This window comes from Podarcis raffonei, chromosome 7 (genome assembly GCF_027172205.1).
Source record: "Podarcis raffonei isolate rPodRaf1 chromosome 7, rPodRaf1.pri, whole genome shotgun sequence".
Classification (NCBI taxonomy): domain Eukaryota; kingdom Metazoa; phylum Chordata; class Lepidosauria; order Squamata; family Lacertidae; genus Podarcis; species Podarcis raffonei.
In genome coordinates this window covers 83,793,520-83,809,774 of record NC_070608.1, presented here as the reverse complement: position 1 = coordinate 83,809,774, position 16,255 = coordinate 83,793,520, and the positions used below count along the sequence as shown (strand labels likewise).

At 47.4% G+C, this 16,255-nt stretch overlaps 1 protein-coding gene across 1 annotated transcript in view; it reads right to left on the bottom strand.

Annotated features, from left to right (window-relative positions):
- The window catches only part of ADAMTS16 (ADAM metallopeptidase with thrombospondin type 1 motif 16), an 89,916-nt gene extending 79,800 nt beyond the window's left edge, over nt 1-10,116 (bottom strand). Inside the window, exons 1-3 of the mRNA XM_053397234.1 lie at nt 9,572-10,116; nt 9,182-9,278; nt 4,399-4,724 (exon numbers count right to left, since the gene is read on the bottom strand). Of these exons, the coding sequence (XP_053253209.1) occupies nt 4,399-4,724; nt 9,182-9,278; nt 9,572-9,631 (483 nt within the window). The 5' untranslated portion in view covers nt 9,632-10,116. The remainder of the gene's footprint in view (nt 1-4,398; nt 4,725-9,181; nt 9,279-9,571) is intronic.
- Between the last annotated feature and the right edge of the window lie 6,139 nt (nt 10,117-16,255).

The following is a 16,255-nucleotide window of genomic DNA, read 5'->3' as shown; positions in this document are numbered from 1 at the left end:
CATTTTTTTCTCTTATGGTCCTGCACAGCTACCTATACAGTGGTACCTTGGGTTAAGTACTTAATTCGTTCTGGAGGTCCGTACTTAACCTGAAACTGTTCTTAACCTGAAGCACCACTTTAGCTAATGGGGCCTCCTGCTGCCGCCGCGCCGCCAGAGCACGATTTCTATTCTTATCCTGAAGCAAAGTTCTTAACCTGAAGCACTATTTCTGGGTTAGCAGAGTCTGTAACCTGAAGCGTATGTAACCTGAAGCATATGTAACCCGAGGTACCACTGTATATTTAGGTGGTGTGCAAAATGTGTTGACTCAAGTATCAAGCGATGGCTTGCACATATGGCTGTGCCATCAAAGGTAAAGGTAAAGGGACCCCTGACCATTAGGTCCAGTCGTGGACGACTCTGGGGTTGCGGCGCTCATCTCACTTTATTGGCCGAGGGAGGCGGCGTACAGCTTCCGGGTTATGTGGCCAGCATGACTAAGCCGCTTCTGGCGAACCAGAGCAGCACACGGAAACGCCGTTTACCTTCCCGCTGGAGTGGTACCTATTTATCTACTAGCACTTTGATGTGCTTTTTAACTGCTAGGTTGGTAGGAGCAGGAACTGAGCAATGGGAGCTCACCCCGTCGCGGGGATTCGAACCGCCAACCTTCTGATCGGCAGCCCTAGGTTCTGCGGTTTAACCCACAGCACCACCCGCGTCATCACAGGTTAGCTACTGCCAAACAGTCCTATTACTCAGACTAGGAGAAGCTCATCAACCTAGTGGCAGGAAAAGCAGGAAAGAAGACAAACTTTGCTGCCTCCATTGCATCCTCATTGTGCAGAGTCATTTACAGTCTGGCCCAGAACCAACAGCAGCTCACTGTGACTTGTTCACAAAACATTTTGAGGGGGAAAATTGCTTGTATCCACCAGGATCTTGACTCTGCTGTTACAGCCACTGAATCTCAAGGGGTGTCCAGAGGTCTACTCATGAGGTGGCAGAGGTCAAGAGGTATCCTTCTCAAGGATTGCTTGACCCACAAAACCAGTGGCCTCCACTCTTTCTGCAGCCACTGCTTCCCCATCTTCTGCCATCCAGGGATGCTCCTAACTTACCTCAGGGAGGAAGGAGACAAGAGTGCCTGCGAGTGCAGCAGAAATTAGAACTGGATCCAGCTCTTGGGCAGAGCTTTATTTTCTCCCTGAGGAGAGCATGGAGACTACATGTCACATCATCCCTAAGGGAAAGTGATGCTGTTCATATCAGTTACCGCAGATGGAGGACTGGGCTGGTGGAAATAGACAGGAATAGCATCATCTTCCCACCAGGGATGCTGTGATGTGTAGCCTGAGTGCACTCTTTGGTGGGAAAGGAAGATCTGTAGGGGAGCTGAGACAACCTCTGTCATCAATGGGGGCCCCTTCTCCTCTGGGTAAGTTGAGAGGATTGCTTGGCCGGGGGGTGGGGGAAGGTGGCAGAGACAACAAGCAGGATTTCCACTGACCATGACTGATTTATTTATTTAGCTAGTTAATTAGTTTCTTTTTTATATCCTCTCCTTCCTCCATTCCTGAGCGTAGGCCAGTTAACAGCACAAGATCACTAAATCTAACATAAAAATATAGTAAAACAGCAGTGAGAAAAATATCTACAGGGCCACATTCTGAATGCAATGCAGTTCCTGATCCAAGTGCCTGGACAAATAGGAACGTCTTCAGCCTGGGTTTTAACATGTCAAGCACAGGGACAGGACAAATGTCACCTGGAAGGGTTTTGCATTTGCTCGGTTAGAGGTTCACAAAGGATCCCTTTGAGGAAGCTCCTTCAATGTAAACGAAGGGGTGCTTGTGCATCCCTAAATCCCTCTTAGTAACTCAGTCTTATGTACTCAACTCAAGCAAGAGTAGTTTTCAGCTGACTGTTTTGCAGCTCCCAGTGATTGGAAAGCAGTGAGGTGGCCAAAGTACTGAAGCTGAGACTCCAATTGAGAGCCAGTGTGGTGTAGTGGTTAAGAGGGGTAGTCTCGTAATCTGGGGAACCGGGTTCGCGTCTCCGCTCCTCCACATGCAGCTGCTGGGTGACCTTGGGCCAGTCACACTTCTCTGAAGTCTCTCAGCCCCACTCACCTCACAGAGTGTTTGTTGTGGGGGAGGAAGGGAAAGGAGAATGTTAGCTGCTTTGAGACTTCTGAAGGGGAGTGAAAGGCGGGATATCAAATCCAAACTCCTCTTCTTCTTCTTCAATACTTTGGCCACCTCATGAGAAGAGAAGACTCCCTGGAAAAGACCCTGATGTTGGGAAAGATGGAGGGCACAAGGAGAAGGTGACGACAGAGGACGAGATGGTTGGATAGTGTTCTTGAAGCTACCAGCATGATATTGACCAAACTGCGGGAGGCAGTGGAAGACAGGAGTGCTCTGGTCCAGGGGGTCACGAAGAGTCGGACATGACTAAATGACTAAACAACAATAACAATGTGGAGATACTTTAGTCGTCCCAACTAAATTATTTGATGGTTACCTCCACAACTGCACATCCCAACATGATGTCAGCAGGCTTTAATGTAAGCTTTCAAAATGAATTATCTCCTTTAAGATAGGACCAAGGGCTGATTCCCACATGACACTGTGAGAAGGTTTTGATGATTTGCATGTGTGAACGAACCATAAGGAACTGACTTATACAGAGTCAGGTAAACAGTCCACCTGACTTAGAACTCTGACCAATAGCAATTCTCCACATGTGTATTCACGTGAACATATGATAGAGCACTTCAGTAAGTCTTTAGCTAAAACCTGAACATCTCTTAGTGGAAAAACAGATTTATGAAGTTACAGAAACCGCCTTTGGGTGGAGATGCGCCTTTAGGTCAAACAAGAGAAGATAACATCATCCCTGGCACTCTTGATGAACATCAAATTATTCAGCAGCAAAATATATTCAGTGAAATCATCTCTGCAGAAAATTAATGCCAGCTTCACTGAACTTTCAGTGTTTATGTACAGATCTCCATCCCACGTAGCGTGGGATTCACCCAACAAGACATATGCAAGGACTTTTGCTTGAGTAATGGGGCTTTTCCCCATGCGGCCCCTGCATTTGGAGAACCCCCAGAACAGTGTATGGGAGGAGAGGGTTGTTCCACCTTTAGCCAATATTCTACTCTAAGGGGCACTTCCAACATGATGGAGCAGCAAGCTTGTGTTTCAAACTGCCTGAAGACAAAGGGAGCCACAACCAATAATGGCTTCCTGGATTACCTGTTTTGATGTACATGCATATACCACATTTGCACAACTTGTGACACACCAGGCTGAACGCAGCTCACAATGGCAGAATGAGTGAAGAAGGGATGGAAAGATACTGAGAGGAAAATGGCAGTTTTAAACAACAGCAGAGGTTTGAGTGAAGCAGGGATGGAAGGCTACTGGGGAGCTGTGTTTTTTTAAGCACCTGTTTTAACGAAAAGAAATAGCAGAGCTAGGTACAACACAGAAACTAACAAGTTTTCCAAATTTCCTTTTCACTGTTCTCAAACCTTGTTTTAAATTGCCACATCCCCACCTCAGTGTCACCCCCTGCTCGCTCTACTCAAAATCTACTGTTTAAAATCCCAATTTTCACCTTCTCAGTGGTTCTCCCTCCTTGCTCCAGTTCTGTGGCCACTGCCATTTCAAAACCTGCCTTCACTTTTGCTCCCCTTCATGACCCTGGCATTATGCAAATCCAGGTTTGTGATGAGGAACTACATATCATCCACTGGGAGCTGCGCTCTGACATTCTTACAATAAACGCTCCCCGTGAACAGAGGTGGGTGGGTGGAATTATAGCTTCCGCAGAATTATGCATAATATTATATATATATATATATATATATATATATATATATATATATATATGCTTGTTTTATGTATACAGTGGTACCTCGGGTTAAGTACTTAATTCATTCCGGAGGTCCGTTCTTAACCTGAAACTGTTCTTAACCTGAAGCACCACTTTAGCTAATGGGGCCTCCTGCTGCCGCCGCACTGCCAGGGCATGATTTCTGTTCTCATCCTGAAGCAAAGTTCTTAACCTGAAGCACTATTTCTGGGTTAGCGGAGTCTGTAACCTGAAGCGTATGTAACCTGAAGCGTATGTAACCCGAGGTACCACTGTATATATTTCTCTCACACTCAGCCACACACCTATGTAGTACATGTGGCAGTAAAATGTATGTTTGCCGGTACATTCTTCTTGTGAAATGTTTCATGCATAAAAACATATTTTAAAAAGCACCACAAATTCTCCTCCTTTTGAAGCTTCCACAGATGTTTTACCTGCACACCCACCCTGAATTTCACTGTAACAATAGCTACAACATTTTGCATTTGATTTCCCCCCTCAACTTGTTGTTCCATCTTTACTCACCAAGCCTCCACATGTTGAAAGTGCTACAGATGAGTTTTTGTGCAATCGCAAGACACCTTGATAAAAGCAAAAGTCTTCTGCTGGGTATGTGTGTATTGACTTGGTTCTCCCCTTGCCCAGGGTCTGTATTGTAAATCCAGGTGCCACGAGAAAATCTGAAGTCTTCAGGTCAAGCTGGAAGTCGTGGCCAAATCCATGGAAATGGAGGTGCAGCGAGTCGGTTTCTCCCTCCGGTGCTTCTCTCTTCCTCCTTTCATGGTGTGCAACTTCATGACTTACATAAGCCCCATTTTGGTCTACTTCATATGCTGTCACAATATCATATTCTGTAAGCAGTCAAGGCATAGAGTCAGAACTTTCAGCAGCATGGATGGCGGCAGGTGCAAAAGCAAGTGTTTGCATGCATTTGTACGCACAGATTTCCTGTTGCAATCTGGCTACTGAAAATGTCCCCTGGGAGGAGGGTTTGATTGTTAAATTGCTCTGGGTAACTCTATGAAAGAAAACAGGGGTCTCCTAAGAAACTCTCAGAAGGGACGTGGGTGGCGCTGTGGCCTAATCACTGAGCCTAGGGCTTGCCGATTGGAAGGTCAGCGGTTTGAATCCCTGCAATGGGGTGAGCTCCCGTTGCTCAGTCCCTGCTCCTGCCACCCTAGCAGTTTGCAAGCACAAAGTGCAAGGAGATAAATAGGTACTGCTCTGGTGGGAAGGTAAGCGGCATTTCCGTGTGCTGCTCTGGTTCACCAGAAATGGCTTAGTCATGACCCACATGACCCGGAAGCTGTACACCGGCTCCCTTGGCCAATAAAGTGAGATGAGTGCCGCAACGCCAGAGTTGTCTGCAACTGGACCTAATGGTCAGTGGTCCCATTACCTTTACAAACTCTCAGCACCCACAACAAACAGTTAGGATTCTCTGAGGTGAGACTTGACTGTTGGTATGTTGCTGATTTAAATGTAGAGTGCAGAAGGGGCCAGAGAGACCTCAAATCAGGGGTGGGAAAACTTCTGATCAATGGGTTTCATTAAATCCATCATGAGTGCAAATTTGGCCCTTAACGCCACCCCCCCAACCATGACCAACTGCCTCCACACCTGACATCACATGTGTTGCATGCTACGGGCAGGTAAGGCTGTCGCTCCAAAGGAACAACAGGAAGGCGGTTTCTTAAGAAGGAGGCTTGCTGACTGCCCTGACAGTGCTGCTGGGTTGGGCTCCACTAGAGAGCTGCTCATTGGGAATGCAGAGTGCATTACAATCAGCTGCTCATCTTTTGCCGGCAGTGGTTTGAGTTCACTGTGACATCAAGTGATTGACAGGTGGACCTATCAAAACTGGCCCAGGGGGTTGTGGGCTGGAGCCAGTGTCCCACCCCTGCAGTAAATTGGGAGTTTTGTGGACATAGCCTTTTTGCATTCCTGCATAACAGGATCCATTAATCCATTATCACAATTTTTTTAAAGCAGATTCATTTCCCTAGCGATTACAGACCTAGCATTTACGCTGCATTTCAAGGGTAGATGATGAAAACACAAAACATATTCTAATAGCAATGAGGATGTGAGTAATCTTGTTGTGTTTAGGGCGCAGATAATCCTTACTAGATGCAACAGAGGGCAAGGGGAGTATTATATACACAATGGCTCCATCTTTGCCAGAAGCCATGTGTTTAATCCATCTAGTTCCAACCTACAAAGGATAGCAGTTTCCCCAAAGCTGTTTAAATGCTATCTTGAGAACATCTCAAATAAAAGTCCCGATAAACTTAACGAGAAAGTTCCACTTGAATTCCAAGGAGACCTTCACTGAATGTTTCAGGCTATTAATGTTCACTATTCAGCACCCCCTGGTGTTTTCCTTCTTATCTCCACCAGCACAACTTCTTTTAATACAGACTTGTAAATTGGCTCTCAAAAGCCCTGCAACATTTTTCAAAAAAGACTTGCTTGCTCGGAGTGTTTGGTGGCGGCATTGGGCTGGATGGCAAGCTCCCTGCCTCCTCGCCGATTGCTGAGACTGCAAGAAGAGGGTTTGCTCCTCATGCAGCCAGCCTAGAAGCTTAGTAGGCTGGTGATGGAGCCCCTTTGCTGCCAACCAACTACAGTCACACTAGAGAGCCAGTGTGGTGTAGTGGTTAAGAGCGGTAGTCTTGTAATCTGGGGAACCGGGTTCGCGTCTCCGCTCCTCCACATGCAGCTGCTGGGTGACCTTGGACCAGTCACACTTCTCTGAAGTCTCTCAGCCCCACTCACCTCACAGAGTGTTTGTTGTGGGGGAGGAAGGGAAAGGAGAATGTTAGCCGCTTTGAGGCTCCTGAAGGGGAGTGAAAGGCAGGATATCAAATCCAAACTCCTCCTCCTCCTCTTCTTCTTCTTCTTCTTCTTCTTCTTATCTCGGGTTACAGCTGCTTCAGGTTGCGTTTTTTCGGGTTATGGACCCGCCGAAACCCAGAAGTACTGGAACAGGTTACTTCCGGGTTTTGGCGGTTGCGCATGCGCAAAAGCGCTAAATCGCGCTTTGTGCATGTTCAGAAGCGCCAAATCGCAATCCGCGCATGCGCAGACGCACCGCTGCAGATTGTGAACGTGCATCCCGCAAGGATCATGTTTGCAACCTGAGCGTCCACTGAATATTTATGCATGGTTACCTGGGGGTAAGTCCCATTCAACTCAGTGGGACTTACATAGACAAAGGACTGTGCTGTCATTGTATGAATATAAACAGAAGCATGGTGCATGTGAATAAGCCCAAGTACCTGATTAATACCCTGATCCAGAGAGCTCAGTTGGTAGAGCATATGACTCAGGGCCATGGGTTCGAGCCCCACATTGGGCAAAAAGAAGAAGAAGAAGAAGAAGAAGAAGGAGGAGGAGGAGGAGTTTGGATTTGATATCCTGCTTTATCACTACCCTAAGGAGTCTCAAAGCGGCTCACATTCTCCTTTCCCTTCCTCCCCCACAACAAACACTCTGTGAGGTGAGTGGGGCTGAGAGACTTCAGAGAAGTGTGACTGGCCCAAGGTCACCCAGCAGCTGCATGTGGAGGAGCAGGGAATTGAACCCAGTTCACCAGATTTTGAGACTACCGCTCTGCAGGGGGTTGGACTAGATGACCCTCAGGGTCCCTTCCAATTCTATGATTCCATGTTAGGCAGGCATGAGGCCCATTTGCTCCATGTCCAGCAACAGAAAGACACCAGTCTGGCAGTTCTTTCCATCTGCTGCTGGTCCTTTTTGGTGTCTCTGCTGGATGGGAGGGAGCGACCTTTGCTTCGTGAGCATCATCCAGTATGGAAAATCCACGAGGCTGCCACAGAATGGCAATCTGTGCCTTCCCTAGGAACCTGCATGACTCCTCCATGGTGCGGGATGGGGGAGGAAGCCCTCAGCATAGTTAACAAACTGAGATGCTAAAGGGGTGTGTGTGTGTCAAGCACTGCACAACTCTGTTGTGACCTTGCTGGGTTTCTATGAAAAGACCCCCTGCCCAGAAACATAGGTGACTTGTCAGAGGAAGGGACAACCACTCCACCCATCTTCAGACAGCCTGCTCACTCCCTCACTCACCTGGGTGACCTTCCTAATCACCTATGGCAACCATGTGAATAGTTAAAAACAATTATGCTTTATTCATGTTGCTTTCTGACACTATTACAGAACAGGGTAGTTCCAGTAGGGTATTTTGCATCTGGAAGTTTTGTAAGCCTAATAAAAAAAAAGGCTGAACTTCCTCCGGTCACAATCATGGGGAAAGGGTCAGATTCTGCACCCCACAATATTTGGATTGTTAATGAGGCTCAGTTCTGAGTGGAGCAACTCAGCAATTGGGCAGACCTTTCCTTCTGGGCTCCTCTCACTATGTAGTAAGACCTCACTGAGGGCAACAGTTACTCATTAGCTTGAATGTGTGTGGATGTGATTTCCTCACCCATTAAGTTATTATTCTTAGGTCTTATGTTGCAGGGCAGCAGCCACTCCAGACGGGAAGAAAGCCAGTTACAAATATATCAGTTTAATTTAAGAAAGCCACGCTAAAATAGCATATACATTTATGTGCCTGTGGAAATCCATTAACGCCGATCCAACGCAATGCATCAAGTATAGCCCATATTTCACAATCTCTGCTATTCCAGATATCAACATATTAATCAAAGAGTTTTCATTATTCACTTATAGAAAGCAGCAGGTTTTGTTTACAGCCCAGTCGTAAGCGTATGTTTTTGGAATTAAGATGTAATTGGGAGAAAGCTCTACTGGGCTCAGTGGGGCTTATTTCTCAGTAGACCTGCATTGGACATGTAGCCTAGAACAGCCACAGAATCTAAACATTAGCAACACCTATTTCAAAACACTTCGTGATCCCAGGTGCATGCGTTATCAATCCTATTAATATGGGCAGAAGCTCAATCAACCACTCCAGATAAAACAGCATATTAAGGATACAACCCTATGCACACCTACCTAGACAAAGGTCCCATTGAACTCAATGGAGCTTACTTCATGGGAGGCATGCACAGGATTTCACCATGTGACTGCAATTCTATGCACCCTTATTCGGAAGCAAGTCTCCCTGAATACATGGAGACTCATTGACTTCTGAGTAAACAGGCATCGGGCTTTACAAGCCCCATTTCAGAAGAGCTCCTGAGCATACGCAGAGAATTATAAAGGAAGCCAAAGAGATCATTTCCATTGGACACCAGTCAACTCCCTTACAGGCTATTATCCTAATATAACCAATCACAAGGGTTAATACAATATAGGATCTACTCTGCTGACTTACCACTGTTGTCTGTGAACTTCAACAACTCCGAGTGCAAAGAGGAAAGGAGATCTGAGCTCCCAGCGGCTGCTTGAGCTGCACATGTCACAAGTGCACCCTGGAAAAGGGAGGGGTGGCAATAACAATAATAACAATAACAATAATGCTATTATTTATACCCCACCCTTCTGGATGGATATATACAAAGATTTAAGAAATATAGGCAAATGGGGAAAGGTTACAAGGAGCAGGATTTATTTATGGATTCTCTGTATTGCAAAGTCCTTCTTAATTCAATCAGCATTATTTGGGATGGTCCTGCCGAGGAGATCACCGAATACTGGCTTTACTGCAGTTTGCAAGAGAGAAAGAGAGAGGAGGCTTTCGCACATCTGTTCTGGGAGAACCTACCTGGAGCTGCGCTTGGAAGAGCAGCCAAAGCCACAGCCCCGCCAGGCTGCCGGACGGCATCCTCCTCTCCCGCCAAGCGGAGCTCCGCAAAGCACCCCTAGCGACGGAGCAGCCCGGACGCCGGGCGCCTGGCTCCTGTTTTGGAGAGGGAAGCGGAGCGCGCTGCCAGGGTGGCCGAGAGCCGCATGCCCCGGAGCGGCAGCCTAAAGCGCAGGCATGGCAGGAATGAGCGGAGCCCTCCTTCGCTTGGCTGCTGCGGGAGAGGGACGCCCAGCGGCTAAAAGGTGCCTCGTCGAGAGGGGCGGCGGCGGGCTGCGCTGGCGAGGCAGGAGGCGGCAGGTCGGGGCTGCGCGGCGCGCCAGGTGCGGCTCTCCATGGCCAGGCGCCCCAGCTGCGCTCCGGCGGCGGCGGCAGCAGCAGCCTCGGTTGGGCAGGGCGGGGAGGGGGCAGCCGGCCGGCTTCTGCCGAGGGGGCAGCTCTCCCTGTCCCGCCCAGCACCTGCTGCTACTGCCGCCCCCCTACTCCTCCCACGTCGAGGCGAGGGACGCCCCTCCGCAAAGGAGAGAGGAGAGGGGCGTGGGACTTTGCGCGCAAGCTCGCCGTCTCTGCCTTTGTCCTCGCGGAGCAAGAGGGGCGGGGGCCGGCCAAATTATGCAGACAAGTGTGTGTGTGTGTGTGTGTGTGTGTGTGTGTGTGAGAGAGAGAGAGAGAGAGAGAGAGAGAGAGAGAGAGAGAGAGAGAGCGCGAGAGCGCATAGGGAACCAGGGATTATTCGATGCCCATTTCCCCTGCAGAGATCAGCTTTGCTGCCAGGGTTTAACTTTGCAAAATAGTACTGTATATATGGAAAACAATAGGTGCAAGTGCTCCTGAGCAGGTAAAGAGTGTGCTTCTTTGCCCATCTCTCAGAGAGGGAGAGAACGAAGTTGTGAATTTCAACAGTGAAAGAATGAAGTTACATTTCTGGATGCAGGTGGAGAATATCACTGGGATTATTTTTTTTAAATAATTTTCCTCATTAAAAAAAAGCAGTAAAACTAGGACAGAGACAGATTTAGGGGAGCACAACTGATTCAGTTGTCTGGGTGTGTGGGTGGGTGTGCCACCGGGGCACAACATTGATTTACAATGGAGTGCAAGAGGCAGGGCATTGCACAGGGCGCTGCTGAAATTTGACACCAGAGGACACAGCCAAAATTGAAAATTTTAGAGGAATCCTTTAAAAAACAACAAACCCAAAAACATATAGATTGGAAATCTCCAGAGAGGTCATCTCCTGCCTGCAGGCAATTATCATGTCTGCCATCTGCCTGTCTCAGGAGTCTGTCACTTTATTCTGCTGCTGTGGTCTAAACCACAGAGCCTAGGGCTTGCCGATCAGAAGGTCGGCGGTTCAAATCCCCATGATGGGGTGAGCTCCTGTTGCTCGGTCCCTGCTCCTGCCAACCTAGCAGTTCGAAAGCACATCAAAGTGCAAATAGATAAATAGGTACTGCTCTGGCGGGAAGGTAAACGGCATTTCCGTTTACTGCTCTGGTTCACCAGAAGCGGCTTAGTCATGCTGGGCACATGACCTGGAAGCTGTCTGCGGACAAACGTCGGCTCCCTCAGCCAATAAAGCGAGATGAGTGCTGCAACCCCAGTGTCATTTGCGACTGGACCTAATGGTCAGGGGTCCCTTTACCCTTTACTTTTAGACGTAGACCAAGCCTAGCTACAGTGACGCTACATAGTGGGGACATGGTTTCTGTAACTGGTGGACTTGGGCCCCATTTCTAAATCTACCCTAATTTCTAGGATCCTCAGTAGCATTTATCTGCTCCACAGGTGAGCAAGCAGAGATTCCTGGCATGTTGCTTGTAGACTGGAGAAAAAGAGCCCATGGCTGCCTAGGAGAGGGGCCGAGCAGGATCTCTGTGGACCCCCCCCCCCCCCCGCGTGCCTTAAGTCACACACAATGAAATATAAGAGCAAAGCAGCAGTTCTCTCTTCAGATGATGATGGGACAGGAGGAAGGGAGAAATCACCCCCACAGATCCCATGTGCATCAGCAGGGGTCCTTTGCCAGCATGGGCGTAGCCACAGGGGGAAGCTGATGCCCCCCCCATCCACAAAAAGTATTGAAAAGCATTGAAAATACTCAATTGAGCTTCTGCCCACCCAGCAGAAACCTGCCCCCCTGTAATGTCCTCTTTTGGGGGGGGTTATCTGTGATCCCCCCCCAAATCCCAACAACAAAATTCCTGCCTATGCCCATGTTTGCCGGGAAGGTTGTTCCATCTATAGGGTTTGACTGGTGCGATTCAAAACTTCCCTAAACAGGGCTGCCTTCAGGTGTCTTCTAAAAGTCAGATAGTTGGTTATTACCTTGACATCTGATGGGAGGGCGCCACCACCAATAAGGCCCTCTGCCTGGTCCCCTGTAGCTTCACTTCTCGCAGTGAGGGAACCACCAGAAGGCCCTCGGAGCTGTACCTTAGTGCAAAAAGCCGGCAGAGCAATGAATGAAAAGTGTGCCTTTCTATAGAATGCTAGTTTCTTCACACAGTCACAAAACCCTTCTCTCTTTTTTTCCCATCCAGGCCATTGACCAGAGTTATCAGAGCTCAAGGGCACATTTCAGATGAGTAAACCACTCAAGGAGGGTGTGAAAGAAGGTGAGAGACGTGGGCCAGGAGGAGATATAGCCAGGAGAGAATCCCAGGACCAGGCAGAATGGCCTGGAGGTCTGATTTGGGTCTGGGCCTAAATTTCCCACCTCTGGTGTATAGGATTGCAGCCATAAGATGATAAATTTTTTAAAAATCAAAACAAGAGAGAATTTGATGCAGGCACCTAAGAATTTGATTCCCCCACTGCCAGTTCCCACTGTTGCGACTGGTTCTGACTCTGTGCAGGCATGAATAAAGAGAGTCTAGGTGCAGAAAGCCCTGGATGCTAACATGAAAATGCATACTACGAAACTCTCTGCTTGCCAGCTGGCCAAACCAAATGTATTAGCAAAATTGGCAAGCGGAGGAGAATGACACAACTTTCAGTGCTGTGACAAATTGCATGGCATTTTGCTGCCTTGTTGCGGGGGGGGGGGGGGGAGCTCATCCGGAAGAGGGAGCTGGGAATGGTTCAGGCACAAATGCTTAACTCGGTGCTTGCAGCTGTTCCCGCAGCCTGGGTTTTGCCATGCCCACACCAAAGCATCGGCGCCATGTTCTGCGTATAGGTGGAGAAATCGGAATCATTTACTCCCAGCCTTCATGCCAAAGCGACAGAACAGAGGCAAAAGCAGCTCTAAGGATAGAAGCCAAGTGACTAAGGGTAGAGTTGAACCTTTCGTAGTTGTGCGGAAAGGGGAATTTTCTCCAGGTGCAGTTTTTCTGTCTCTGAGGCTGTTTGAATTGACACCTGCCAAAAACCCTCTCTTCTAAACAGCTGTTTCCACGCAGGAAACATTTCCCTTAATATCATTTTGTTTTATTTTTTTCCAAGTGAAATGTTGGGTGTACACTGAATTTTTATATATATATATATATATAATATATATATATATATATATATATATATATATATATATATATATATAATATATATATATATATATATATATATATATATATATATATATATATATATAGAGTTGTTTTCAAGTTGATTTTGTATTGGAAATTGCAAAGGCCCTGTAGGCTAGACAATAAAACGTCGCCTCCTCTTGCTTTCTGACACAAAATATGAAATTATGATCCATCAAGTGAGTCACAAATTATGCTAGCCTGGACCACTAGGTCTACTGTGAATCACAGCCTTCTCCCTGACATGCTAAGTTTTATATGTATAGAAATTTTTTTAACAATGAGGCAGGATTTCATCACATGAGATCCCACCTGCAGTCTGAAATGATACAACCCAGATACAGATTAAGCACCTCAGTGGGAGCTAAGCCACAGCTGGTTCTCTAGGCTAGGATCCAGCCTTCAAGACTGATGTTCTTGGGCAGCGCTCCAACACCCTTGGCATCCTTAACGGTTCAAGGTCCGCAGTGACACTCACAGCTACATTAGAAACGCTGGATATTTTTACGATGAAGAGGAGAATGAAACATTTTCCTTCAAACTGATGGAATTCTAGAACTCAAAAGACATCAGACGGCAGGACAAGGATGGCAGCTGAGTCCTAAGTATGTTTCCTTGGAAGTAAATCCCACTGGTCTTAATGGGAATCAACTACCGTTGCTGTATTGTCCCTATTCATCCATCTAGCCAAGCAGCTAGGGTGACTGTCAAGCATATTTTACACGTTGAGTTGGCTGCTTTGGGCTTTGTGGGCCACCATTTATGCAGACCTGGACAACTAGGCATGATTAGATTTGAAACCAATATAATAATTTTAAAGAAGATTATATCTGGCTATGGGCCAATATATACTGTCTCACAAACGTATGTCTTCACCTTGGTTAAACATCAAGGTCAATTTTTCACCTGTTAAGGAGAAATAGATCATAATAAATCATTGAGTGGAAAGTGAGTAACTTCCTTGTCTTTACATTGGCAAAAACCACAGACTAAAATGACCTTCAAACTTTACCTCATTAAAAGCTAGCATTTATAAGTGTTGTTAGACACACAGAACCACGTGTGGTCTCCTCAGTCATGTTGCAAGGAGATTTGATCGTTCTTTGCAAATGTCGACAAGGCAACTGGGCGGCTGCTACAGGATGCTTTGAAGACACATTCTATACCTAAAAGGTAAAGGTAAAGGTACCCCTGCCCGTACGGGCCAGTCGTGTCCGACTCTAGGGTTGTGCGCCCATCTCACTCAAGAGGCCGGGGGCCAGCGCTGTCCGGAGACACTTCCGGGTCACGTGGCCAGCGTGACAAACTGCATCTGGTGAGCCAGCACAGCACACGGAAACGCCGTTTACCTTCCCGCTAGTAAGTGGTCCCTATTTATCTACTTGCACCCGGGGGTGCTTTCGAACTGCTAGGTTGGCAGGCGCTGGGACCGAGCGACGGGAGTGCACCCCGCTGTGGGGATTCGAACCGCCGACCTGACGACCGGCAAGTCCTAGGCGCTGAGGTTTTACCCACAGCGCCACCCGCGTCACGATTCTATACCTAGATTTAGATTATAAATAGGATCAAGAATGCATTTTCTATCTCAAAGGGCACTCACTGAGATTACATGAGGGAGATTGGAATATCTGCATGCTTTATACCAGGCAGTGGTACTGGGCTTGTGTTTCATAATACAGTCGTACCTTGGAAGTCAAACTGAATCCCTTCCAGAAGTCAGTTTGACTTCCAAAACATTTGAAAACCAAATTGCGGCTTCTCATTGGCTGCAGGAAGCTCCTGCAGCCAATCAGAAGCCATGGAAGCTCCCTCAGACATTTGGGTTGCAAAAGAACATTCGCAAACCAGAACAATCACTTTCAGGTTTGCGGCGTTCAGGAGCCAAGATTTCCAAGTTTCAGGCATTCGGGATCCAAGGTACGACTGTACAGTGGTACCTCAGGTTACATACGCTTCAGGTTACATACGCTTCAGGTTACAGACTCCGCTAACCCAGAAATAGTACCTTGGGTTAAGAACTTTGCTTCAGGATGAGAAGAGAAATCGTGCTCCAGCGGCACAGCGGCAGCAGGAGGCCCCATTAACTAAAGTGGTGCTTCAGGTTAAGAACAGTTTCAGGTTAAGAACGAACCTCCGGAACGAATTAAGTACTTAACCCGAGGTACCACTGTACTCGATTAGCAGGACCTTGAGGACAAACCTTGGTTACCAATTACGGTTTGTCTCGAGAGAGAGAAACCACGAGCCCAGGTTTAAGCAGTAGCAGTAGCAGCAGCAGCACCAAAGGAGAAGTGAAGCAGTTGTGATTTCCCCCCACGAATAGCTACAAGCTCACTCACTGACACATAGCCTTGGTTTGGCTTAGCGCTAATTGTGAGCCAGGCCAGTGCATCCTATGAAGGCCCTACCTGGTTAGAAATCATCCCTGAACTCTATTGTGACAGGAGATTCAGGTGCGCCATCTCACTTGGTGTGAGCCATATTTGAAGCAAAAGCAAAATGGCAGCATTGGGTTTTGATGGGCCCCTTAACAGGTCCTGACTCTGGAAACCTCTGGAAAGCCATGCCTGCTTTACACTTTCACTCTCTACTTTCCTTTGTTTGCCCTAAAAGAACAGCCCTGCCAGGAGGACTCCTCATCTTTCATCACTAAATGGTGCACAAAGATGACCTAGGTTGAAGCCATGTTGCCAATTTCTGACCTCAGTTACACATTTACTCTACTGAACTCATCTAGCAGCTGCTTTGTCTCATTCTTCATGCTCCCCCTCTCATTCTCTCTCTGCAGTTGGTCAAATTCTTTTAATCCTTAGATAAGGAACAAGTTCTACCAACGGCAGAACTGATCGCCATCTCCCAGGACCTCTGCAAAGGCCAGGTGTAGCAGACTGTGTGCGATAGCCATGGGAAATTTATAGCCTTATCCTTCTTTGTAACTGATCTCATCACTCCCAACCATCTGTGTGGTCCTGTGCTTAAATCATTGGGAGTTTCCTCGTTCATCTCCAAGGAAAGGCTGATCATTTGATAACATTTGCAGTCTGTGTGTGTGTGCTTGCTTTCTTCAGCAAATTGCTTCATGGAAGAAGTTTCTGGTGATAGTGTTGGTTGACTGATT